Source organism: Ascaphus truei, chromosome 3 (assembly GCF_040206685.1).
Source record: "Ascaphus truei isolate aAscTru1 chromosome 3, aAscTru1.hap1, whole genome shotgun sequence".
Taxonomy (NCBI): Eukaryota; Metazoa; Chordata; class Amphibia; order Anura; family Ascaphidae; genus Ascaphus; species Ascaphus truei.
Window position 1 is genome coordinate 397,863,829 of NC_134485.1, and position 26,064 is coordinate 397,889,892.

Sequence of the window (26,064 nt, forward strand, 5' to 3'; positions counted from 1 at the left end):
CTGAAAAAGTTCCATTTATGACAACCCTCTGTTGTCTGTCCTTTAACCAGTTTTCAATCCAGGTGCATATATTATTACTGAGTCCAGTTTTCTTTATTTTGTACACCAACCTCTTGTGTGAAAACGTATCAAAAGCCTTTGAAAAATCTAAGTAGACCACCTCAACTGCATTACCCTGGTCTAAATTCCTACTTCCCTCCTCAAAGAAACAAATAAGGTTAGTTTGGCAAGATCTATCCTTCATAAATCCATGCTTACTATTACTAATAATTTTGTTTTCCATTAGGTACTGCTGCGGCCGAGTTTATTCGAGCATTTGCCCGTACTCGGCCGCAGCAGTAACCTGGCGCGCGCCGGAGGGTGCCGGGCGCGCGCCGAAGCAGCGGAGGAGCGCCCTCCGATCGGGGCTTTCTTCCTCCCGCTGCCGGGTCCGCCGGAACCCCCTGCCGCCGTCACCCACATCGCGGGACACCAGGGCTCCCTCGGGGAGCCCTGGACGCGCGTGCAGGGGGCGCAGGCACCCGATGACGCGTGACCGCGCATCGGTGATGCGCGGCACGCTGAGGTAGTGCGGCTAGCACGCCGGGGCATCCCCCGGCTTGCGGTGCTAGCCGTGCTCGGATAAAACGTGTCGCCTGTGTATTCCTGAATATTATCCCGTATTAAACCTTCAAGTAGTTTCCCTACTATTGAAGTCAGGCTTACAGATCTGTAATTCCCCGGGTGTGATCTAGCTCCCTTTTTAAATATAGGCACCACATCTGCTTTACGCCAATCTTGTGGTACTGAGCCTGTGGAAATGGAGTCCTTGATATTAAATATAATGGTTTTGCTATTACTGAGCTTAACTCCTTGAGAACTCTTGGATGTATGCCATCGGGGCCAGGTGCCTTATTTACTTTAATTTTTTCAAGTCGCTTATGAACTTCTTCCTCAGTTAACCAATTGGTCATGAATATGGAGGTTGAGGCTTCCTCCTGTGGCACTACTATTGAACTTGATTCTTCCCTGGTAAACACAGAGGCAAAGAATTTGTTTAATACCTCTGCTTTTTCCTTATCTCCAATAATCTGCCTACCCATCTCACACTGAAAGGGTCCTATATTTTCTTTTCACATTTTTTTGTTATTAAGGTACTTAAAGAACTTTTTAGGGTTGACCTTACCTTCTATTGTAATCCTTTTTTCATTATCCATTTTTGCTAATTTGATTGCCCTTTTGCAAATGTTGTTACATTCCTTATAATTCTGATACGATGTCTCTGTCCCTTCTGACTTAAAGAATCTAAACGCATTCCTCTTCTTGTCCATTTCCTCCCCTACCTGTTTATTTAGCCACATTGGTTTTGACTTATTTCTTTTATACTTATTAAGTGTGCTTTTCTAACAATGTATTAAAGACTGCCCATTTATCATCTACATTTTTCCCTGCAACAACATCATCCCATTGTATTACTACTAGATTAGACCTCAGTTTATTAAAATCTGCCTTTCTAAAGTTTAAAGTCTTTGTTGAACCCAAGTAATCTGTTTTTTGATAATTTATTTCAAATGAGACCATGTTATGATCACTGTTACCCAAATGTTCCAGGACTTGAATATTTGTTTGTCACGGCTGTGCTCGCCACAAACCTGGGTCGGACCTCGTGGCTGAGGTGGGGTTGTAAAAGCACCGACCTTAGACCGCGCAGGCGGATCCGGATTGCGCAGTTCGTAGTCGTACGTAGCAGGATCAGGATAGGAGAAGACAGCATCGTCGGTGGACACGCCAGGGTCAGGACTGGAGACATCAGGGTAAACGTTGTTCAAGCAGGGGTTCGGCAACAGGTAGTCAGGAGAGCCCCGCTTCAGCTTAGGAGCGCGGGAGTGGCTTCTGCGTGTGCGGCGACCATGGCCCATGGTACTGGTCTCAGGAGGTGGTAGACAGACCAGAGTAGCACACCGCCTAGCTGCACTGGTAAACCAGTGCTTCAGCGCAAGAGTCCTGAGCGGGCTGGGGAATCCTCCGTTTCAACGCAGGAACCAGGACACGGCCTCTCTAGATTAGGGAAAGAGTAGGCCCCAGGAACCAGGAAGCTGAAGATACACAGGGAAACCTCCGCTTCAGTGCAGGAAACCAGGAGGCTGAAGACGCAGGGGAAATCTCCGCTTTAGTGCAGGAAACCAGGAGGCTGAAGACGCAGGGGAAACCTCCGCTTCAGCACAGGCGACAGGAACAGACCGCTGCGTGAATATAGCAGCCGGTCACAGGAAACAAGGAGCTGAAGTAACAAGGAGAGTACTCAGCTTCAGCACAGGAAACAGGAACTGACCGCTGCATGAGACTAGCAGCTGGTCACAGGAACCAGGGAGCTGAAGACAACAAGGAGAGTACTCCGCTTCAGCACAGGAACAGACCGCTGCGTGACACTAGCAGCCGGTCTCAGGAACCAAGGCGACAGACAAGACAAGGCTTATGGCAGAACACAGAGACATCCAGGAAGGACTATGCTCGGCAGGGAGCATTGTGGGAAAGCAGTACTTAAAGGTCAGAGAACCAACGGCAGAAGGGGCGTGTGGCAGTATTGCTTTGGTGAGTGAATCCAGGCTGCAGTAAATATCCGGGAAAGTGTTCCAGGACTGCACAGGTCTGCAAGTTAAGGCAAACAGTAAACCGAGGAGCGGATTCCTTACAGTACCCCCCTCTTCACGTGAGACCTCCGGGCGAACAAGACCACTCATAGAGTTGGGGGACCAGGAGTTGTTCCTGAACCGTCTAGGATTGGTGTTAGAGTCATGGTCCAGAGACTCGTGGTCACTCCTTTGTGTACCCCCACCCCCCTGAGAGAACTGCGGCCAGACATGGCCATCCATGGGTCTCGGGGACATCGAGTTGTTCCTAAAGTTTTTTAGGCGGAAAGGGGATCCGTAAACGAGTAATTCTTTGGTGAGTACTGTTCTAGGATATGAGAGTGGTGGTAGAGATATCATTGGTACATGGCTCGCCCCGCGAAATGGCTTGGGAATCCATGGCTGTGAAGAACCAGAGGGTTCCGGAGCAGAAACGGCAGAAGAACCCCCACTGGGAACCCAGTTTATAGTAATGGGACCAGAATTTAGGATAAGCGGCCTTGATAGTTGATCGAATATACCAGGACGACCTTCGGGACAGACAAAGTCTTGGCTGACCTCTGCATGTAGGAATTTGAGAGGGACTTCTCCTCCAGAGGTCTCCCAGGTAGTGGTCAGCGAGGGTATAGGGAGGGTGAGAGCATTTCTCGGTATTGGTATGGAAGGTGACAGGGCAAGCAGTAAACCAGACATAGAGACCGAAATCTTGGGATACGAACAGAGTATTTCCAACTCAAAGGAAATAACGGGCAACAGAAGGTTCCGAGGGGAAAAACCATGGTTTCACAGAGGCAGAGAAGCACTCAGCAGTGGAGCTCCCAAATACTGGGGAACCCTCAGTGGGAGATAGTATTGTCTGGGGAGTAGGAATAGGCTTTGGGGCCTTAATATCAGAAACTTGAGAATCAGGCAGAGCAAGGGCAGCGGAGGGAGGGGAGCTAACCTCAGAAGTTGAAGTCTGTACTTCAGTGACAGGGACCTGAGAGACTACAAAGACAGCAGCGAGTAAAGGAATTGACTCCGGAGCTGGAGGCTCGGAATTCATAACAGAAACATCTCGCAAAGCAGGGGTACCGATAGGAGAACTAGCATCAGGAGCTGGTGCCTGGGAATCAGTGACTGGTAATGGGAGATAAATGATGGGAGTTAAAGAGACAATAAGCGGTAAGTTGGAACCGTGGAAACTCACAATAGCAGAAACCTTTGAAGTAAAAGGAGTCTTATCCAAAACTGCAAGGGCCCTAACAACAGGGGTGCTTGTCATGACAAAAACAGACTTAAGCGTGTTTACTAGTGCAAAAATTCTGATAACGGGACTCCTAGCCAGTGGTGAGGGTGTCAGGGTTTGACTAGTGAGAAAATCAGATATAGTGATAAGTGACTTAGAATCAATCACTGAGGTTCTATGTTTGCTGGACATATGTGAGAAAGTACCCTTTAAGACAGGAATTTTAATTTTTACCCCGAGTAACCCAACGGTTGCTGGAGCACGTTTAGCTGCAGTGCTGAGGGACTGAGGTTTAGCAAGGACAGTAAAACTAAATAGCTGAGATTTAAACACCAGGACTTGTAATATATGCAGGGTGGTCTCAGACTGTACTAAGGGGGTAACAACAGATATGCTGATCCCTGGAGGGTTTGCATGGGCAGAGAAATCAGGGGAACTAACAGCAAGGACGACCTCTATAGAAAGAGATTCTGAATCTGAAGGGAGGTTTTTACTTCTCCGAGTATCAGGGCCGGCAAGGCAAATTTCAGAGAGAGGGGAAACTGTGTGCAGGCTTCTAGCTAGCACATATGAAAAAACGTCGCTTTTGAGTAAAAACAGTGTCAGCAAACCTTCCTGGGAACACCACATGAACCCCAGGAGGGGCATACTGACCACTGTACGGTTTTAACCCTAAGCTTTGAGAAGGGGAGAACACAGACAGTACACGGGGGGTAATCATAACTGTACTGGTCTCTGAAGTGGGTATTTGGTAAGGAGTGTCTGGGAAACCAGAAATGACTGCAGCTTCCACGATGTGGGGACTATGTGCTGAAGCAGGGATCATCGCTCTCTGGGTGACAGACTGGTTCAGCGAAGTACCCGGGAATGGGAACTCTGCGACCAAGCTTAGGGAAAAACTTGGTAACTGAATACATTTAACTGGAATCAGAACTTTAGCCGAAGTTTCAGGGGGCACAGCAGCTGAGACTTGAGCTGAAGCAGGGGTTTTATAGCAAAAACTAACTAAGGATTCAGCAACCTTGGGGAAGTCATTTAATGCAACCTCTGCTGTGGGACTTGGGGACACATTCTCTGAGGCCAGAACGAAGGCATTAGCTTGGAGGCAGCAAGAATTTACAGGAGTTAATGCAGACAGTACCAGAGAGTAGAACATAGAGAGTTTTTCCTCTGTAATAGGTGAGACAAGGGATTTTTCCTCTGGAGCTAGGGACGTGACCATGGCTGGCGGAGAACAGGGGGTTACCAAGGGGGACTCAGAGAGCTGCCCCACAGGGGTTAATACAGGAATGACCCTGGGAACAGAACTTAGAAATTCAAACTGAGTACGTGGAGGTAGGAGGGATTCGTTCTCTGACAGGGAAGGCATACAGAACTGCCTAACAGGGGTTAAAGCAGGAAAAACTTCAAGGGTTGAAAAGGGAGATTCAGAGTTAGGAATAGAGGGACAAAGGGACTTGTTCTCGGATACTAGAGCCTTAGTGTTGGCTAGAGAAATATACGTATATTCCAGGGTAACCTCACAGGACTGATCAGCAGGGGTTAACGTAGACGTATCATTGGTGTCAGAGTACCCGGGTGTACAATCAGGGCTAGGGACCGTGGCAGCATTTATGTTAGGGGGCAGTGATAGTGGGTCAGTTTGGTCATTTCCTGGAGAGGGAGATACGTCCCCAGGTTTAGCGACAGGACTGGCAGCACAGGTGGACTGCCAAGCGGCAGCGTAGCTGGCGAGGAGAGGGTCCTGTTCCTTTATGCAAATGTCCAAAGTCTGGGAAAGTACACGGAGTGTGTCTTGAGCATGAACCAACATGAAGAGAGGGTCCTGTTGTACTACGGGAATGTCCAATGATAAGGCCAAGGTAAAGAGTATATCTTGGGCGTTGGCAAGTTTGATAGGATTCACATTATCCCAGGTTAAAGGGGAACCAGGGGAGCAAACACAAGCGGCCAGAGACTGTTTTAAGTCCTTGAGGCAGTAAGCCTTAATAATGAGATAGTTACGGCATTGTCTTTGCAACGGGGTTAAACCTTCATACATAATCTGTTCTTCAATCAGGGGTAGTATTTCGCACAGATACTGGTTTTCAAACTGGGACTGGTCTACAGGCCGGGACAGGATTTCAGACAGAAACTTACCAACCCTCACCACAGGGCGGTCCGAGTTTGTGGGGCCGAGCATACTGTCACGGCTGTGCTCGCCACAAACCTGGGTCGGACCGCGTGGCTGAGGTGGGGTTGTAAAAGCACCGACCTTAGACCGCGCAGGCGGATCCGGATTGCGCAGTTCGTAATCGTACGTAGCAGGATCAGGATAGGAGAAGACAGCATCGTCGGTGGACACGCCAGGGTCAGGACTGGAGACATCAGGGTAAACGTTGTTCAAGCAGGAGTTTGGCAACAGGTCCTCAGGAGAGCCCCGCTTCAGCTTAGGAGCGCGGGAGTGGCTTCTGCGTGTGCGGCGACCATGGCTCATGGTACTGGTCTCAGGAGGTGGTAGACAGACCAGAGTAGCACACCGCCTAGCTGCACTGGTAAACCAGTGCTTCAGCGCAAGAGTCCTGGGCGGGCTGGGGAATCCTCCGTTTCAACGCAGGAACCAGGACACGGCCTCTCTAGATTAGGGAAAGAGTAGGCCCCAGGAACCAGGAAGCTGAAGATACACAGGGAAACCTCCGCTTCAGTGCAGGAAACCAGGAGGCTGAAGACGCAGGGGAAACCTCCGCTTCAGTGCAGGAAACCAGGAGGCTGAAGACGCAGGGGAAACCTCCGCTTCAGCACAGGCGACAGGAACAGACCGCTGCGTGAATATAGCAGCCGGTCACAGGAAACAAGGAGCTGAAGTAACAAGGAGAGTACTCAGCTTCAGCACAGGAAACAGGAACTGACCGCTGCATGAGACTAGCAGCCGGTCACAGGAACCAGGGAGCTGAAGACAACAAGGAGAGTACTCCGCTTCAGCACAGGAACAGACCGCTGCGTGACACTAGCAGCCGGTCTCAAGAACCAAGGCGACAGACAAGACAAGGCTTATGGCAGAACACAGAGACATCCAGGAAGGACTATGCTCGGCAGGGAGCATTGTGGGAAAGCAGTACTTAAAGGTCAGAGAACCAATGGCAGAAGGGGCGTGTGGCAGTATTGCTTTGGTGAGTGAATCCAGGCTGCAGTAAATATCCGGGAAAGTGTTCCAGGACTGCACAAGTCTGCAAGTTAAGGCAAACAGTAAACCGAGGAGCGGATTCCTTACATTGTTATTACTTCTACATTGTTTGATATGACCAAATCCAGAACTGCCCCTCTCCTGGTTGGTTCCTCAATAATTTGGGTCATATAACTAATAATATCTTTAAACACCCCTGAAAAACCTGTTTCCTTTTGTTGTAACACTAATCTCATTGCCCCAGTCTATGTCTGGATAATTAAAATCCCCCATTATGCAAACATGACCCAGTTTTGATGCCTTCTCCATTTGCAAATGTATTTTAGCTTCCTCAATTTCACAGATATTTGGTGGTTTATAGCATATTCCCACAAACATTTTCTTTATACTTTTACCTCCACTGCTAATTTCTATCCACAAGGTCTCTACATTTTCATCATTCCCTTCATAGACATAATCCCTTATAATAGGTTTTAGATCTGGTTTAACATATAGACATACTCCACCTCCCCTTCTATTTGTTCGATCCTTCCGAAAAAGAGAATACCCCTTAAAATTTACTGTCCAGTCATGAGTTTCATCCCACCATGTTTCAGTAATGCCTATGATATCATACTGCTCCCTTGTAGCTATTAATTCAACCTCCCCCATTTTATCTGTCAGGCTTCTTGCATTAGCAAGCATGCATTTAAGTTTTTTTTCAGCCTGTACTATTATCTTATCTGCTCCTTCCTTTCTGCTCCCACTTGGTTTAGTCTTTAGAAGTTTTCTAGTATTATCTCTATTTACTATGGGTATATCACTGCTTGTCAAACTTGCACTTGCCCCCATTCTACCTCCATACCACCTTGTATCCTCATCTATTCCATTTAGTTCATTATCTGTTTTATTCCCCTCCCCCCTCCATCCTAGTTTAAAATCTCCTCCAACCTTTTTAGCATTCTCCCCCCTAGCACAGAAGATCCCTCTTCATTGAGGTGCAATCTGTCTCTAGAATATAGATGGCACCTCTCAGAAAAGGAGTCCCAGTGCTCTAAAAACCCAAACCCCTCCTTCTGACACCACTTTCTTAGCCATGTATTAACCTCCTGATCTCTGACTGTCTCCCTGCGGTAGCGCATGGCACTGGTAGTATTTCAGAAAATACTACCTTGGAGGTCCTTGCCTTAAGCTTTTTGGCCTAGATCCCTGTAATCATTTTTAGGACCCTCCATCTTTCTCTAACTTTGTCATTGGTGCCAACATGTACCAAGACCGCCGGGTCAATCCCAGCCCCCCCAACAATCTGTCTACCCGATCCGTAATGTGCCGAACCCGAGCACCCGGGAGACAACAAACTGTTCGGTTCATGCGGTCCCGGCAACAGATTGCCCTATCTACCTTCCTAATAATGGAGTCCCCCACCACCACAATCTTTCTTTGCATCTGAGCATCCTGAATCCCCACTGTGCTGGAGGAACTATTCCCCTGGCTGCTAGAGGAATTAGTCTCCCTCAGCCTTGCCATTTCGGCCCCAACATTCCCAATATCTTCACTCAACATGGCAAATCTATTGGGATGTGTCAGCTCAGAAACGATCTGCCTCTCCCTATTGCCCCTGCTTCCCCTTCTAACTGTCACCCAGCTACCTACCTGCTCCTCACTAACAGCAACTAAGCTACCTACCTGCTCCTCACTAAAAGCGCCACCATCTGCACCACTAGTCGAAGCAAGGGCCTGCTCAGTGAGCTCTAATTCCCTTTCAAGATTGCCAATGTCCCTCAATATTGCGAGTTGCCTTTTCAGATCAGCAATCTCTGATTCTAAAGAGACCACCTGCTCACACTTCTCACAGCGGTATGCTCCTTGGAACAGCTGCTCCAAGTGCACATACATGTGGCGAGATGTGCATTGAGTGGCATTTTCAATCCTGCTCCTTCTAGCAACTATGAAGTTTAGAAGTACTAACAGTAAACTGTACTTCAATAAACTATACCTTGTTTAACTGCTTCCTTGTTCAAACTGCTTCTGGTTCTAACTGCACACACTTTAACCAACCAGCACTTCAATCAACCACACAGATCAATCAGTACACGCAAGCTCAGGATTCGTTAGATATGTGATTCCGTGATTAGATACTCCAGCTATAATAAAATACCAGTATATTAGAATAACTTGTAAATCTGTATAAGTGATATGTATATTAAATCATAATTGTGAAACAGAACAAAAGAAAAATTAAACCTGTGTTAATCTGATTGAGACGCTGCTGCTGCTGCTTGTATAGATTGGCTCTGCAAACTAAAACATTAGCAAACAGGGAAAAAGAAAAAACAGCGCACAGTCTCATAGTGTAGTAAGTTATGCATTATATTGAATACAATCAGCAGGAAAGTAACGTACGTACATCAAGGTAGTTATATAAGAACAACACATGTTAGGGACATGTTACCACACACTGCAACTTCACACTTGTCATCTGGTAGTTCTTCTACAGCCAGCTGGAACGTCCAAGGTACCCAGTTCTTTAAGGAAAGGACATCAGCTTCTAAGGATAAACTCGATCAGCGACGAATAATTAATATTCCCTGAAGAATTAGATTTTAATGTAAGGCTTCTTTCTGTTTCCTTAACTTTCTTTTTAGCCTCCGCTACTTCTAGAGGTGGATATGGTCTTTCAATGAACCTTTGCTCAAGCACAGAAGATTGAGATTAAAATATCTCTAAATCTGAACAATGTTTACGGACTCTTCTAAATTGCCCAAGCGGGATATTAGATGTCCATTGTGGATGTTGGCAACTGCTTTTTAAAATGTAGTTATTGCAGTCAACTGCTTTAAAAAATGTTTTAGTTTGAATTGTGTTGAGATCAACATACAAAACTAAATCTAAAAAGTCTGCTTGAATCATGGTAGTTATGGGTAAAATGCAAATTGAGATGATTGTTACTAAGGTACACAATAAATTCCTCCAATTTTTCAACTGTAAATAAAAAGAATATCATCTATGTAGCGTTTCCATGACACCAGGTTCGTGCCAAATGGATTGGAATGGTGGATAAAATCCTCCTCCCAAGCGCTCATAAAAATATTGGCGTAACTTGGCGCAAACCTGATACCCATAGCTGTCCCTCTAGTTTGAAGGTAGAATAAACCTTCAAAGGAAAAAAGTTATGTTCTAAAATGTAAATTCTTAAAAGATTTTTTTTACCAGAACGAGCACAAGTAGTATACACCAAAGCGCGAAACCTGAAAGATGAACTAGCCCCCAGCCATTTGAAGTCAGCACCGATTGAAAATGCATGGCTGAGAGAGAAATCTAAAGGGGTTTTCAAATGCACAAAATGCAAAGCCTGCAAGTATGGTAAAGCTAAAACTGATTGTTTCTCATCTAATGTAACAAAAGAAAATATTAAGATACAATTTTTTATTAATTGTAAAAGTTGTTCAGTGATCTACTTGCTCCAATGTCCCTGCAGATTACAATATGTAGGTCGTACGATTAGACCATTACACGTGAGGATTTTGGAGCATGTTCATAATATCACTATTGGATTAGAGAGCCACAATGTTTCTTTACATTTTAAGAGAGTTCAATCAAATCCTTCTGGCCTTTTATATCAAGGCATTGATATTGTCAAGCCACATCGGAGGGGTGGTAATCATATACAGGACGTTTCCCAACAAGAAACTTTCTGGATACACAAGTTAAAAACCCTTAAACCACTTGGTTTCAATATAGATGTAATTTCCTTTTTGAATTAATATTGCACAGTTCATCCTATTTTTGGTCCTTTTATACCTTTTTCTATGCCTGTTTAAATATGCTTTTAATATATATTTTTAAGATATATATATATATTTTATATGTTTATCTATTTTATATATTTTTAAACACTATGTGTTTTTGATTCATGGGAGATATATATCTATATATATCTATATATGAGAGAAAAAGAGAAAAAAAACAGGCGCACACCTAGTGCATTAAAGTAAAACAAACATTTTATGGAACATTAAAAAGACAAATGCCCACTCACAAATCAGAAGATAATAAAGAGCATTTATGAGATTGGCCCTCATAAGCCACTGGCAGCGTCTCAATCAGCAATGGAGTCTTCTCCTACACACGTGTTGCGCAGTCTCCTTCGCCGGAAATGACGTCCTCCCGGCGTGTGTCCCGCAACAGGAAATCCCTCCAGGAAACAAGGACTGTGTCTGCTTCGTTCTTGCTGTTGTACCACCAGAGATAGTGGAAATCTGCCAGCTCCTTCTTGTATGGCTTGCCGCTCTCAATGCTGCATCCACAATATACTGTGTTCAGTGGGAAAGTGCCTCCTCCGTCTCAGCCACGCCCTACGCGTTTCGTCATCAAGGATGACTTCATCAGGGGATCTGATTGAGACGCTGCCAGTGGCTTATGAGGGCCAATCTCATAAATGCTCTTTATTATCTTCTGATTTGTGAGTGGGCATTTGTCTTTTTAATGTTCCATAAAATGTTTGTTTTACTTTAATGCACTAGGTGTGCGCCTGTTTTTTTTCTCTTTTTCTCTCATAGGTATTTTCAAGGGAGTTGTGATCCCTTTCAAACGGGCTGCCATTACCTGGATGCACTTTATTGGAACGGGACTCTATGTTTTTTAAGGTTCTTTTTTTTTGGTATTCACCTAAGTTGTTAATATCATTCAATATCTTTTATTTTTATTTTTATATTTTTAGTATTTTTCAATTTTTTATATAGCATTTTTATTAAAGTTTTTTATTATATGCATCATCTTTATAACATAGGATCCTTTTTTATATTACCACCCCTGGCCACCCCATTGGTTGTATCAACACAGTAGCATACATACTCACAGTTAGGCAGGTTGTTTATAGTAGGCGCTCCTTTGTATTTTTGTTTTGTTCTGTTATATATCTATATATATATATATATAGATATATATCTATATATATATATATATATATATATATATATATAAACCATAATACTGAGTTAAGTTATGGTGAGTAAAAAAAGTGACAAAAACCCTCCACAGGAAAGCAAATATGCATATATATATATATATATATATATATATATATATATATATATATATATATTAGTGCACAATAAATTAGTTCTTCAGTAATAGGTGATACCTTTTTTTTGGAATAACAATTTATGTCATAGGACAAGCTTTCAAGAGTTCCCCTCTCTTCTTCAGGTCAAGTAATACTGATATACACAGGAATCTATGGCTAAAACAGTGTAGAGAGAGAAACCCCCAGATATGTACTGTAGATAAGGGAGGGTTTTACAAGTGTTTGAAGCCAGGGGAGGGTGACAAGGAAAGGTGTGGATGGGGAGGGATGCTCTGGGGGGGGGGGGGAGGGTTGCTGGGGGGGGGGGAAGAGAGAAAGCGTGGATAAGAATAGAGTCAAGCAGGATAATTACAAAAAATTTCATAGGGTGTGAGAAAACCTATGTCTGCATTAAGTCCTTTGGTTTTGGTGTCAAAGACTCTTATCATTCTTTGTTCAAATGTTTTCCGTTCTTGGGTGCTTTTAAACATTCCATTGAGGATTTTGATTTTTAATTCATTTATGGAATGATCTGGCTGTGAGAAATGATGTCCCACAGGTGAGCAGTATCTTCCTTCTTCGTGATGGAGTATGGAGTTTATGTGCATATTCATTCTGCCTTGTAGTTTTTGGCTGGTTTCCCCAATGTAGCAACCTTAGTCACATTTGTTGCACTGAATCATATACACTATATTCCTGGATGTGCAGCTGTATGATCCTTTAACATTGAGTGTTCCATGGTTGTGACTGGCTGTGGGATCTTGGCATATATGTTTGCAGAGTTTGCAGCGTTTGTTGTTGCACGGGTTTGTGCCATTTATCAGTGTCTTTAAGTTCTTTGTGAAGTTTTCTGCTGACTAATTTCTGTTTGAGGTTTGGTGGTTTCCGGAATGCAAGAATGGGAGGTTTGGGAAAGATTTATTTTAATGTCGTATCCTCTGCCAGCATGGGTTGCAGATCTTTGATTATTTTTCCTATACCCTCTAGGGTAGGGTTGTATGTGGCCACAAGTGGTATGCATGTGGTAGGTTCTTTCTGTCTGTATTGTAGCAGGTGTTCTCGTGGGGCTTTTAGTGCAGATGTAATAGTTTTGGCAATGGTCTTTGGTTTTTATCCCTTCTGTCTGAACGATTCGGTAAGGGTTGTGAGATGCCTGTTTCTGTCTTGTGTCAGAGCAAATGCGGTGGTATCTTATAGCCTGGCTGTGTATGATACCTTGTTTGGTATGAGTGGGATGGAAGCTGGAGTTGTGGAGGTAACTACATCTGTCTGTTGGTTTCTTGTATACAGATGTGTGTAGTTTGCCATCTTTCAGTGTTACTGTTGTATCTAAAAGTTTACTAGACACCTTGAGAAAGACCAATGGTCGAAACGCGTTGGAGAGGGGCCCTTGGACCCCCTCCATGTAGCTGTTTTATATTTGGAACCAATAAATAACTTTTTATGGGCATGCTCTCGATTTAACCCTTTATTTGCTATGCAGCAGTGAAGTAGTGCTTTGTTTTCTATTCTGTTCATCTGTAAGCTGCTAAAAACGAAGGCACACGGATATCCTGGGTTGATGCACATACCTGAAGAATTATACCCCACAAAACATGAGTTATTACACTCTGGTTTATGTATTCTCTGGATATCCACTCCGATGTTATTTTGACTGGACACCAGGGGTGTGAATTCTCACCGCAGTGCAAGTGGAATCCTGGCCAGCTATTCGGAAGAATTGTGGAGTTATTTATATATTATTCCAGTGGAGAAGTGTGGGTATATTATTTTATTCATGGAGGATATCACACGTATGCATTTTATTTCATAATGCTGAAAGACTGCAGATTGATTTGTCCTGGAGTTTGGAGCATCACACAGCTATCTGTACCATAAATGATACTAGTGCTGCTAAATCGCCAGAGCAAATAGTAGTGGTGACATAGGGCATGGCTGACTGTTTCCGTTTTTGATCAGAAATGACTGTGACACGCACCCTGTGAGGTTTTTACCATGGCTGTCGGAGATGAATAGAGCACTATTATGCCTGCTGTAAACCGGGGGCCTATTCCATATTAATGGAGGATTTGAAACATAATGCCCAATTCACTCTATCAAAGACCTTCTCGGCATCCAGCCTTAGGATTATTGTGGGTGTCTGGGTTCTATTGCAGTTATCTTAATATATAAAATCGAATGGTTAGTGAGGTTAGTGCTATCTGCGGTGAATCTCATTGGTCCGTGACTGTCATTGCCCAAGAGGTACGCCCGGTGAATCTCATTGGTCCAAGAGGTACGCCCCACTGTGACATCACCTCCTTCACTCTCACACACTTGCAGTCACACCACACGGCCAGAACCTCTGACGACTCCTTGGTAAGTTGACATGTCACACTCTCACCCCCCACACTCACACACAACCCCCCACACTCTCACCCCCCACACTCACACACAACCCACCACTCACACACAACCCCCCACACTCTCACCCCCACACTCACACACAACCCCCACACTCTCACCCCCCACACTCACACACAACCCTGTACACACAGTCACCCCCTCACACTCACACTCACTCAGTGTCACTCACCCCCCACACTCACACACAACCCCCCACACTCACACACAACCTGTACACACAGTCACCCCCTCACACTCAGTGTCACTGAACACTGTACACACACCCACTGTCACACACACACTGTCACCCCACACACACTCAGTGTCACTCACCCCCCACACTCACACTCACACACACTCAGTGTCACTCACACCCCCACACTCACACACAACCCCCACACTCTGGATGCGCTCCGCACACACCACTTTCACCAACAACTCATTTCAAAATAGATTTTTTTTTTTTTCTGACAACATTTTTAACTTTATTAACAAACATTTGTACAAACATTTGACATCTAACAATGCCCTCCGAACGCCAATCTCTGGATGCTCTACGCTCGCAAACTTTTATTTTAAAATATTATGTTTGATTTGTGACAGACAGTGTTTTTTCTTATTAATGCTCTTTTTAACTACTTTTAATAATAATACATCATATTTACTCTTCTTTACTGCTATTTCACAACACCCGACCCTCACTTCCTCTTCCCACACCCCCACACCCCACCCTTCCTCTTTCCACCCCCCCCACCCTTCCTCTTCCACCCCCCCCACCCTTCCTCTTTCCACCCCGCCCCACCCTTCCTCTTCCCACCCCCCCCCACCCTTCTCTTCCCACCCCCCCCCCACCCTTCCTCTTCCTCACACCCCACCCTTCCTCTTCCCACACACCCCCACCCACCCACCCTTCCTCTTCCCACACACCCCCACCCACCCACCCTTCCTCTTCCACACAGCCCCCACCCATCCCACCCTTCCTCTTTCCCACACAGCCCCCACCCACCCACCCTCTCTTCCCACACACCCCCACCCACCCACCCTTCCTCTTCCCACACACCCCCACCTCCACCCACCCTTCCTCTTCCCACACACCCCCACCCACCCACCCTTCCTCTTCCCACACAGCCGCCCACCCACCCACCCTTTCTCTTCCCACACACCCCCACCCACCCACCCTTCTCTTCCCACACACCCCCACCCACCCACGCCTTCCTCTTCCCACACACCCCCACCCACCCACCCTTCCTCTTCCCACACACCCCCACCCACCCTTCCTCTTCCCACACACCCCCACCCACCCTTCCTCTTCCCACACACCCCCACCCACTCCTTCCTCTTCCCACACACCCCCGACCCACCCTTCCGCTTCCCACACACCCCCACCCACCCTCTCTTCCACACCCCCCCCACCACCCACCTTCCTCTCCCACACCCCCACCCACCCACCCTTCCTCTTCCACACACCCCCACCCACCCACCCTTCCTCTTCCACACACCCCACCCACCCACCCTTCCTCTTCCCACACACCCCCACCCACCCACCCTTCCTCTTCCCACACACCCCACCCACCCACCCTTCCTCTTCCCACACACCCCCACCCACCCACCCTTCCTCTTCCCACACACCCCACCCACCCACCCTTCCTCTTCCCACACACCCCCACCCACCCACCCTTCCTCTTCCACACACCCCCACCCACCCACCCTTCCTCTTCCACACACCCCCACCCACCCACCCTTCCTCTTCCCACACACCCCACCACCCACCCTTCCTCTTCCCACACACCCCCACCCACCCACCCTTCCTCTTCCCACACACCCCCACCCACCACCCTTCCTCTTCCCACACACCCCACCCACCCACCTTCCTCTTCCCACACACCCCCACCCACCACCCTTCCTCTTCCCACACACCCCCACCCTCCCACCCTTCCTCTTCCCACACACCCCCACCCACCCACCCTTCCTCTTCCCACACACCCCACCCACCCACCCTTCCTCTTCCCACACACCCCCACCCACCCACCCTTCCTCGTCCCACACACCCCCACCCACCCACCCTTCCTCTTCCCACACACCCCCACCTCACCCACCCTTCCTCTTCCACACACCCTCCACCCACCCACCCTTCCTCTTCCCTACACTCCCCACCCACCACCCTCTCTTCCCACACCCCCACCCACCCAGCCTTCCTCTTCCCACACACCCCCACCCACCCACCCTTCCTCCACACACCCCACCACCACCCTTGCTCTTCCCACACACCCCACCCACCCACCCTTCCTCTTCCCACACACCCCCACCCACCCACCCTTCCTCTCCCTCACACCCCCACCCACCCACCCTTCCTCTTCCCACTCACCCCCACCCACCCACCTTCCTCTTCCCACACACCCCCACCCACCCACCCTTCCTCTTCCACACACCCCACCACCCACCCTTCCTCTTCCCACACACCCCCACCCACCCACGCCTTCCTCTTCCCACACACTCCCACCCACCCACCCTTCTCTTCCCAGCACACCCCACCCACCCACCCTTCCTCTTCCCACACACTCCCCACCCACCCACCCTTCCTCTTCCCACACACCCCACCCACCCACCCTTCCTCTTCCACACACCCCACCCAGCCCTCCTCTTCCCACACACCCACCCACCCTTCCTCTTCCCACACACCCCACCCACCCTTCCTCTTCCCACACACCCCACCCACCTTCCTCTTCCCACAACCCCACCCACCCTTCCTCTTCCCACAACCCCACCCACCCTTCCTCTTCCACAACCCCACCCACCCACCCTTCCTCTTCCACAACCCCACCCACCCACCCTTACTCTTCCCACAACCCACCCACCCACCCTTCCTCTTCCACACACCCACCCTTCCTCTTCCCACACACCCACCCTACCCTTCCTCCTTCCAACACACCACCCACCCACCCTTCCTCTTCCCACACACCCACCCACCCTTCCTCTTCCCACACACCACCCACCCACCCTTCCTCTTCCCACACACCCAACCTTCCTCTTCCCCACACCCACCCACCCACCCAGCCCTTCCTCTTCCCACACACCCTTCCTCTTCCCACACACCCACCCTTCTCTTCCCACACACCCTTCCTCTTCCCACACACCCACCCACCCTTCCTCTTCCCACACACCCTTCCTCTTCCCACACACCCACCCACCCTTCCTCTTCCCACACACCCTTCCTCTTCCACACACCCACCCACCCTTCCTCTTCCACACACCCACCCACCCTTCCTCTTCCACACATCCACGCCACCCTTTCCTCTTCCCACAGCCTTCCTCTTCCCACACACGCCCCACCACCCTTCCTCTTCCCACCCACCCTTCCTCTTCCCACACACCCACCCACCCTTTCCTCTTCCCACCCACCCTTCCTCTTCCCACACACCCACCCACCCTTCCTCTTCCCACACACCCACCCACCCTTCCTCTTCCCACACACCCACCCTTCATTTATGTTCCCCACACCCCACCCCAACCACCCTTCCTCTTCACACACCCCCACCCTTACTCTTCCCACATCCCCCACACACCCACCTTTACTCTTCACACACCCCCACCCACCCACCCTTGCTCTTCTCACACCCCCCCACCCACCCACCCTTGCTCTTCACACACCCCACCCACCCACCCTTGCTCTTCACACCCCCCACCCACCCAGCCTTACTCTTCACACCCACCCACCTTTACTCTTCACACACCCCCACCCCACCCACCCTTGCTCTTCACACCCCCCCACCCACCCACCCACCCTTGCTCTTCACACACCGCCCCACCCACCCACCCTTGCTCTTCACACCCCCCCACCCACCCAGCCTTACTCTTCACACCCACCCTTACTCTTCCCACACCATCACCCCCCCACCCTTCCTCTTCCCACACCACCACCCACCCACCCTTCCTCTTCCCACCCACCCACCCTTCATTTATGTTCCCACACCCCCACCCACCCACCCTTCCTCTTCCCACACCCCCACCCACCCACCCTTCCTCTTCCCACACCCCCACCCACCCACCCTTCCTCTTCCCACACCCCCACCCACCCACCCTTCCTCTTCCACACCCCCACCCACCCACCCTTCCTCTTCCACACCCCCACCCAACCACCCTTCCTCTTCCCACACCCCCACCCACCCACCCTTCCTCTTCCCACACCCCACCCACCCACCCTTCCTCTTCCCACACACCCACCCACCCTTCCTCTTCCACACACCCACCCACCCTTCCTCTTCCCACACACCCACCCTTCATTTATGTTCCACACCCCCACCCAACCACCCTTCCTCTTCACACACCCCCACCCACCCACCCTTACTCTTCCCGACATCCCCACACACACCACCTTTACTCTTCACACACCCCACCCACCCACCCTTGCTCTTTCACACACCCCCCACCCACCCACCCTTGCTCTTCACACAACCCCCACCCACCCACCCTTGCTCTTCACACCCCCCCACCCACCCAGCCTTACTCTTCACACCCACCCACCTTTACTCGTTCACACACCCCCACCCACCTCAACCCTTGCTCTTCACACAACCCCACCAACCTACCGGTGCTCTTCACTACACCCCCACCCACCTACCCTTGCTCTTCACAAGCCTTACTCTTCACACACCCCTGACTCTTCCCACACCACCACCCACCCTTCCCTTCCACACCACCACCCACCACCTTCTCGGCACACTCACCTTCATATGGTCCGGAAACCCCACCCACCACCCTCCTTCTTCCACACCCCTCACCCACCCACCCTTCCTCTTCCACACCCACCACCACCACAGGCCTTTCCTCTTCCACACCCCCACCCACCAACCCTTCCTCTTCCCACACCCCCACCCACCCACCCTTCCTCTCCCACACCCCCACCCACCCACCCTTCCTCTTCCCACACCCCCACCCACCACCCTTCTCTTCCACACCCCCACCCACCCACCCTTCCTCTTCCCACACCCCCACCCACCCTTTCTCTTAGCACACCCCCACCCACACCCTTGCATTTCATAACAACAATCATTTATTACTATACCAATTATTATCACATGGACTCTTACATATGTTTATTACAAATGTATATACCAGTTTTTATTCTTCATCAACGACAATAAAATATTTTTACAAATTTTATATATTAATCTTTCTTTTCATTCTATTTCATTCATATACTTTTTATTACAAACAACATTATTTTTTATTTTATCCATTCACATTCCGGGCAACGCCGGGTCTATCAGCTAGTGTATAATATTTGTTATCCTCCAAATGTTTTCTGCTGCTTGTCTTTCCGATACAAAACCTGATCGGATGCATAAGTGAGAATGCATTTAACCTAGTGTCAAGTATTTTCGCAAAGAACTTGAACGTCATCATTTTATGAATTAAATATGTTTATAGCTTGGTCTTAGGTTAGGATCTTTCACTTCTTTCGGCATCAACGTTATTGAAGCCTTTAACATTTCCTGTGGTGGGAGTTTACCTTTAAGTAGTTTGTTAAACAGTTTCAGTAAATATGGGCTTAATGTGGGAGCACACTTTATAATAAATGTTAGTATACCCATATGGCCTAGTGATTTCGAGGACTGGAGTGATTTAATAGTTTGAAAAAACCTATAATCTACGAAGAAAGTACCCAAAGTTTTGGCTGATTCTGCGTTAAAGGTCAGTATTAATGCCTTATCTAAATATTTATCTGGTCTAAACCATTTGGGTCGTCTCCTGTTAGGTCTTTCAAATTAAATGATAAAGTTCTTGGTAGTATTCCCTAAACTCGCTACTTATTTCTAAGGGGTTATGAGTTAAAGATCCTGAGGTTCTTTTGATTGCATAAATATTGTGGCTGTTAATCTTGTTTCTAAACTTGGTTGCTAAGAGGCGATCGGCCATGTTGCCCTTGCCATAGTACAGTTGACGCATCCAGCACATTGCTTTTTCAGTTCTCTCAATTAGCCAGTTTCTTAATTCTATTCTGATCCTATCTAGCTGCTTTTTGTGTGTCTGAGTTAGCCGAGTGGGATTTTTCTTTATCTCTTAATTTAGAATTGAGCCACTGTATAGATTACGCTTTCTTTTTCTTCCCTTATAACGCTACACTTATCAGGACTCCCCTAACCACCATCTTCTATGCTGATCAGAGGACACATGGTGATATTTGTTCTGTTGAATTTAGTGCAAAGTAGTCTGCTACTGCTTTGTGTAGCTGTTCCCATTTCAGGTATACCTAAAAATTGGTCATTCTCATTCTCCATAAATAGCCTGAAGGTCTGTGTTTTAGACCAGAAAGTGTTAAGGATACTAATACGTGGTCTGACCAGGATCTATTTTCAATTTCGGCACCTTCAATCAAGGCAATCTGTCCCATGCTAATTACTAATCATGTCTATCCTCGAATGTAGGTTGTGAAGTGCAGTGAAATGTATGTTGCTTCTCAACACGGGGTTTATGTTAGCAATATCCTACATGTGTTTTTTTATTTTTATTTTTTAAATGAGTCAGTTCTGTACTATGAGAAAATACTTGTAGCATTAAAAAAAAAATGTTTTAAAGACATTTTTAATGTTTCTAATGTAGGAAGCATTTCCAAAGTGACAGCCCCTTCCCCTTCCCCTTCCGATAGGCTCTGGCTCTTGAGCCCCGCCCACTCTCTAGCAGTGCACCAATTGAATCTAGTAACTGCCCAGGACTGCATTGCCCACAATGCTGTGCAAGAACTGAATTAAATAACCCTGAGCAAGCGATCAATTACAGGAGAACGGATCGATCTGCAGCTTAGCTAATCACCTGTCAGTGTGCATATTGTATTGATGCACATATTGAATGGGAAAAAAAATATATATTTACAAAAAAAAACTGCAGAGTTATATATTTCTAAATAATATTTATAATAGTTCATGATGGTTATTATAAACTAACATTGAGGTGTACATTCATGTGGCAACATAGTACCCCATGATACACATTGTTACACTTTATGAAATGGTCATGGGTTTGCCTTTGGAAATAATGGAGATTTTTTTAAATGTTTGTCATTGTGTTTTCCAACATTTATTGATACCATTCAGGACTTGTTTTACATTTAATAACTTACCTGATTTTATTCAGCTGTCTTAATTGTATGTTGTTCAATCATGTGGGGAGGGTTTAAGAGGTAGACCATTCCCAACTTTCGTTACTCATTGAGAAAGTGCCTATCAATGCGAAAAGCGTGGGAGAATGCTTTCCCCTTTTTTTTGATTGTCTTGCTTTTAATATATGATCCAATAAAGTACGTTTTTAATTTTTTCAAACACCTGGCGAGTTCCTTTTTCCTTATAGTCAGGGGATGTTCGCCTACCACCGATCCTCTCCCTGTTTTTTGATACTTCAATGCGATTGGAAGGGACGCACACGGGACCTACTGGCTATCATACAGCTGAAGAAAAGGGGAAGTGGTGCATGATATGAGCGGGCAGACGCTCTCTACAACTACTTTTCAAACCTGGGACCTTGGCCAGCATGGGAGGGTAACGCAGCATCCACGCTCACAGGCACTTGCCGAGACGCTGAGGGGTCACATGACCTCCTCAGCCAATCAGCGCCAGTCACTGTTTGGCCACGCCCCAGCGCTCACCGAAAAAGTTGACGGACAGCTGTACGCTCATGCTTGGAGAGTTGGTGACATCACCACTCAAGTATGAGCGTGGTTAGTGGCGCGTGGGACGCAGCCCAAGTCACATGCTTGCTGGGCAGGTCGGTAATTTCAATATTTAAAAATTCGTTTAATTTCTCCGTAGCTGTTGATATACAGGTTATCACTATTTTCATCCCTATTATACATACCCCGTTATCCATGACTATTATATTGAGGAGTTTGTTCTCCCTAGTGCATATTCTTGACCTGATAATACAGCTTTTTTCCAGGTAGAATTTTTTAGGTATGCAATAGTTGATAATCTTACAAATTATGCGTAGAATAGACCTCACAACTATATACTTAACACAGCCAATTTGTCCTTTGGTGATATAAATTTATTCCAGCCAAATACATATTTAGCTGCTTACAAAAGAAAGGAAGTTATAAATTAAATGAGCATTTTCGTGGTTTTCAGTAATAACACATTGTAACCGATTTGTTCAATTAAGATTTTGCTGAAGTAATGAGATTGAGGATTCATATACAGTATGGCTATTGTGATCGCGATTGTTATATTTGGCCAGGGTTTTTTCTGAATGTTTTTGCATTTCATCAATATGGGAATTCAAGATCTTCACAAAATCTGTTGTCCGCTTGTTTTCTTCGTGAAGAAATTTCTCTGCTGCCGACATGAAAGACTGAAAAAAAAAGCAAGACACAGGTATAAGAAGTGCCACAATAAAAATGTGTGGTAAATACTACCATCAAGGGTTTAACCCTGTCATAACTCATTGAAGTCCAGTGTCATGGAAAGTCACAGAAAGTGGTAAAACAACCATTACTGGTATATTTTAAACACACTGTGTAGATGATTATTTTCACCTCTTCACGGATCCCTTGTGTCTCTCTAAAGCAGTGGTCTTCAACCTTGTTTTGGTTAAGGAACTCAGTAATTATATTGTGACATTCTGCGGAACCCCAGCCCTCTCTAATAGTGAGTCTGAGATCAGATACATTCTGCGGAACCCCAGCCCTCTCTAATAGCGCGTCTGAGATTAGATGCATTGTAATTTCTTCTGTATTTTGTACATTTGCAAATGACCTGAAAATGGCAGGGAATCCTTTAAAGTATGCCTGGTTAACCCAGGGATCCTAGGAACCCTGGTAGAAAAATAGATCTAAAGCATGGGTGCGCGCCACCCAGGGGGGGCAGGAGATTTTCCACGGAGGATACAGAGGTCCCACACTCTCCCCAAGGCATTTAAATTAAATGGCAGGGGACCGCACAAGGTCTCTGCAGCTTCTCTCATCTGGTCTTCAGCGACACGTCACCATGGTAATCCAGCGTCAAATGACGCCGCGGGGGTCACGTGACCCCTGCAGCGTCATTTGATGCTCGATCTGAGCAGGGGCGCGAGCCTGGAGGTAAGCAGGCAGGGGGGCGCAGGGTCAAAACTTTGCGCACCCCTGATCTAAAGCATCTGTGAATTTGCTTAAGGTATTCACCTCTCTAACTTCCGTGTGTAACTTTGCCCCATGCATATAGTATAGTACACATCCCCTTTACATAGAGATCCTTACTAACATGTCTCCTCAGCCTTATTTGTATAAACCAGTGTTGTAACATCTCTATTTCCCTAAAACATACTTTCTCTCGTCTCCTTTTTATTTATTATATTTGAAGATCTCTCGCAAATCTCCCTTTTTCAGTGAACGTTGAGTTGATTACAAAAGGTCATTTTTGCCATGGTTACTTTATTACCATTATTATATATTAATATAATAAGAGCCTTGAGAAATAGATTCATTACATTGTCTTCATAGACTGGCAATTCATTTAAAAACAATCTAAAAATCAACCCATACCTACACAAGTGTGTATGTATGTATCTATATAATATATATGTAAAAATAGGACGACCGCAGCACTCTCAATAGAAAGAAGATGATTTATTTTCAATTTAGTGAGGGCTGTTTCAGTGGAGTGAGCAGTGCGGAAGCCAGATTGTAGAGGGCCTTGGAGAGAATATGGAGAAAATGGAGCAAGCGAGAGAATACAAGACGTTCAAGGAGTTTAGAGGCAAAAGGCAGGAGGGAGACAGGCCTATAATTAGAAAGACAGATAGGGTCAAGCTCTCTGTTTTTGAGTAATGGTATGACTGTTGCATGTTTGAAGGAGGAGGGAAGGGTACCAGAGTAGAGGGAGGAGTTACAAATGTGTGTGAGCATAGGGATTATAGTATGAGCAAGAGGTTTTAGGAGATGGGAGGGAATGGGATCAAGAGGGCAAGTGGTAGAGGGAGAAGAGGCGATCAACAGTGACACATCCTGCTCTGTGACAGCGGAAAAAGAGTCAAGGAATGCAGGAGGAGAGTTAGGAAGAGGTGTAGGATGGGAGCAGGAAAACGAGGGGATGTCCTGACGTATGGATTCCACCTTTTCCTTGAAATAGTCAGCAAAGTCCTGAGGTGAGATGTAGGAGTAAGAAGAGGCGGCTGAGGGTGGTCTGAGTAGGGAGTCAGATAGAGAAGAGTTTCCGTGGTTAGACTTGTGTATGCCGATTAGAAAGAAAAGTAGGTTTGTTTAGCCTGGGAGAGGGCAGAGTTGAAACAGGATAGCATAAATTTGTAGTGAACGAAGTCTGCAAGAGTGTGAGGTTTCCTCCAGAGGTGTTCAGAGGAACGAGTGCAAGAACGCAGCATGCGCATGTGGGAATTTAGCCAAGGTCTGGGGTTAGAAGGGCAAGACCAACAGAGAGAAAGTGGGGCATGTAGATTAAGAGAGGAGGATAGGGCAAAGTTGTAGTTCTTGACCAGGTTGTCAGTGTCTGGAGCAGGGCTGAGAGAGGAGAGGGAGGAGCGTAAAGTGGAAACAAAAGCTGGTAGGTTCATAGAGCGCAGGTCTCTGCAGAAATGAGGGGTAGATGGAGGTGGAGAAGGAGAGAAGCGAGAGAGAAAATTAGATGAGATGATGGTCAGAGAGAGGACGGGGGAAATGGAGAAATCAGAGAGAAAAGTTAAGTGAAAACCAGGTCTAGGTAGTGGCCATTCTTGTGGGTGCTGGCTGCAGTCCACTGTTGGAGGCCAAAAGAAGAGGTTAGAGAGAGAAAGCGGGAGGCCAAAGGGAGAGGGGTCATCAATATGGCAGTTGAAGTCCCCAAGGAGCAGAACAGGGGAGTCTGAGGAGAGAAAGAAAGAGAGCCAGGATTAAAATTGAGAGAGAAAGGCAGAAGGGGGATGAGTAGAGGTAGGTGGGCGATAGATGACCACCACATGGACAGGGAGAGGAGGGAAAATCTGGACTGTGAGAGCCTCAAGGGAGGGAACAGCAAGGGAGGGAGGAATAGGAAGGGTACGGTAGCAGAAGCGATAGGAGAGCAGGAGCCCAACACCTCCACCCCTGCCATCAGGGCGCGGTGTGTGAAGAAAGAAAGGCCACCATAAGAGAGGGCAGCTTCCAGAGCCGAGTCAGACTGAGTGAGTCAATCTCAGTTATAGCAAAGAGGAGCAGAGAGTGAGAGGAAAAAAAAAAAGTAATGCAGGAGAGGAACTTGTTAGAAAGGAAGCGAGCATTCCAAAGGGCACAGGAGAAAGGGAGAGAGGAGGGAGGGTGACAGGGGATGGGTATAAGGTTGGAGCGGTTGATACCAGAGGGAGTAGAAATTGCATGTGGGAGGCAAGGACGAGAGCATGTAGAAATAAGACAGGGACCAGGATTGGGAAATATCCCTAGAAGCCAGGAGGAGAAGCATGGAAAGAAAGAGAATGTGTGAGGATGATGTTGCAGCCTCTGTTGGCCTACAAGATCCACACAATTTGGTGGCCATTTTGTTTCCCCTATAGGGAGATTTAAAAACCAGTAACTTCATTGGTAAGTATTTTTGGGGTGCAGAAGTGCTAAAAAATAACAGTTGAGCTCAGCGGTTCCCCTGATTTTCATTCCTTAAAAAAAAAAGGGGGGGGGGCAGCAATCGGGGATTTGATGTGCTTAAGA

The 26,064-nt window shown here is 47.0% G+C and overlaps 1 protein-coding gene across 6 annotated transcripts in view; it reads right to left on the minus strand.

Moving 5' to 3' along the window:
• Nucleotides 1-22,428: 22,428 nt before the first annotated feature.
• Nucleotides 22,429-26,064, minus strand: part of DEUP1 (deuterosome assembly protein 1) — a 71,203-nt gene continuing 67,567 nt past the window's right edge. For 3 of the 6 annotated variants that reach the window (XM_075592522.1, XM_075592521.1, XM_075592524.1), the window contains exon 13: nucleotides 22,429-22,769. In XM_075592522.1, coding sequence (XP_075448637.1) covers nucleotides 22,572-22,769 — 198 coding nt within the window. In that variant the 3' untranslated portion in view covers nucleotides 22,429-22,571. The remainder of the gene's footprint in view (nucleotides 22,770-26,064) is intronic. The other 3 variants (XM_075592523.1, XM_075592519.1, XM_075592520.1) reach the window with 1 other exon arrangement.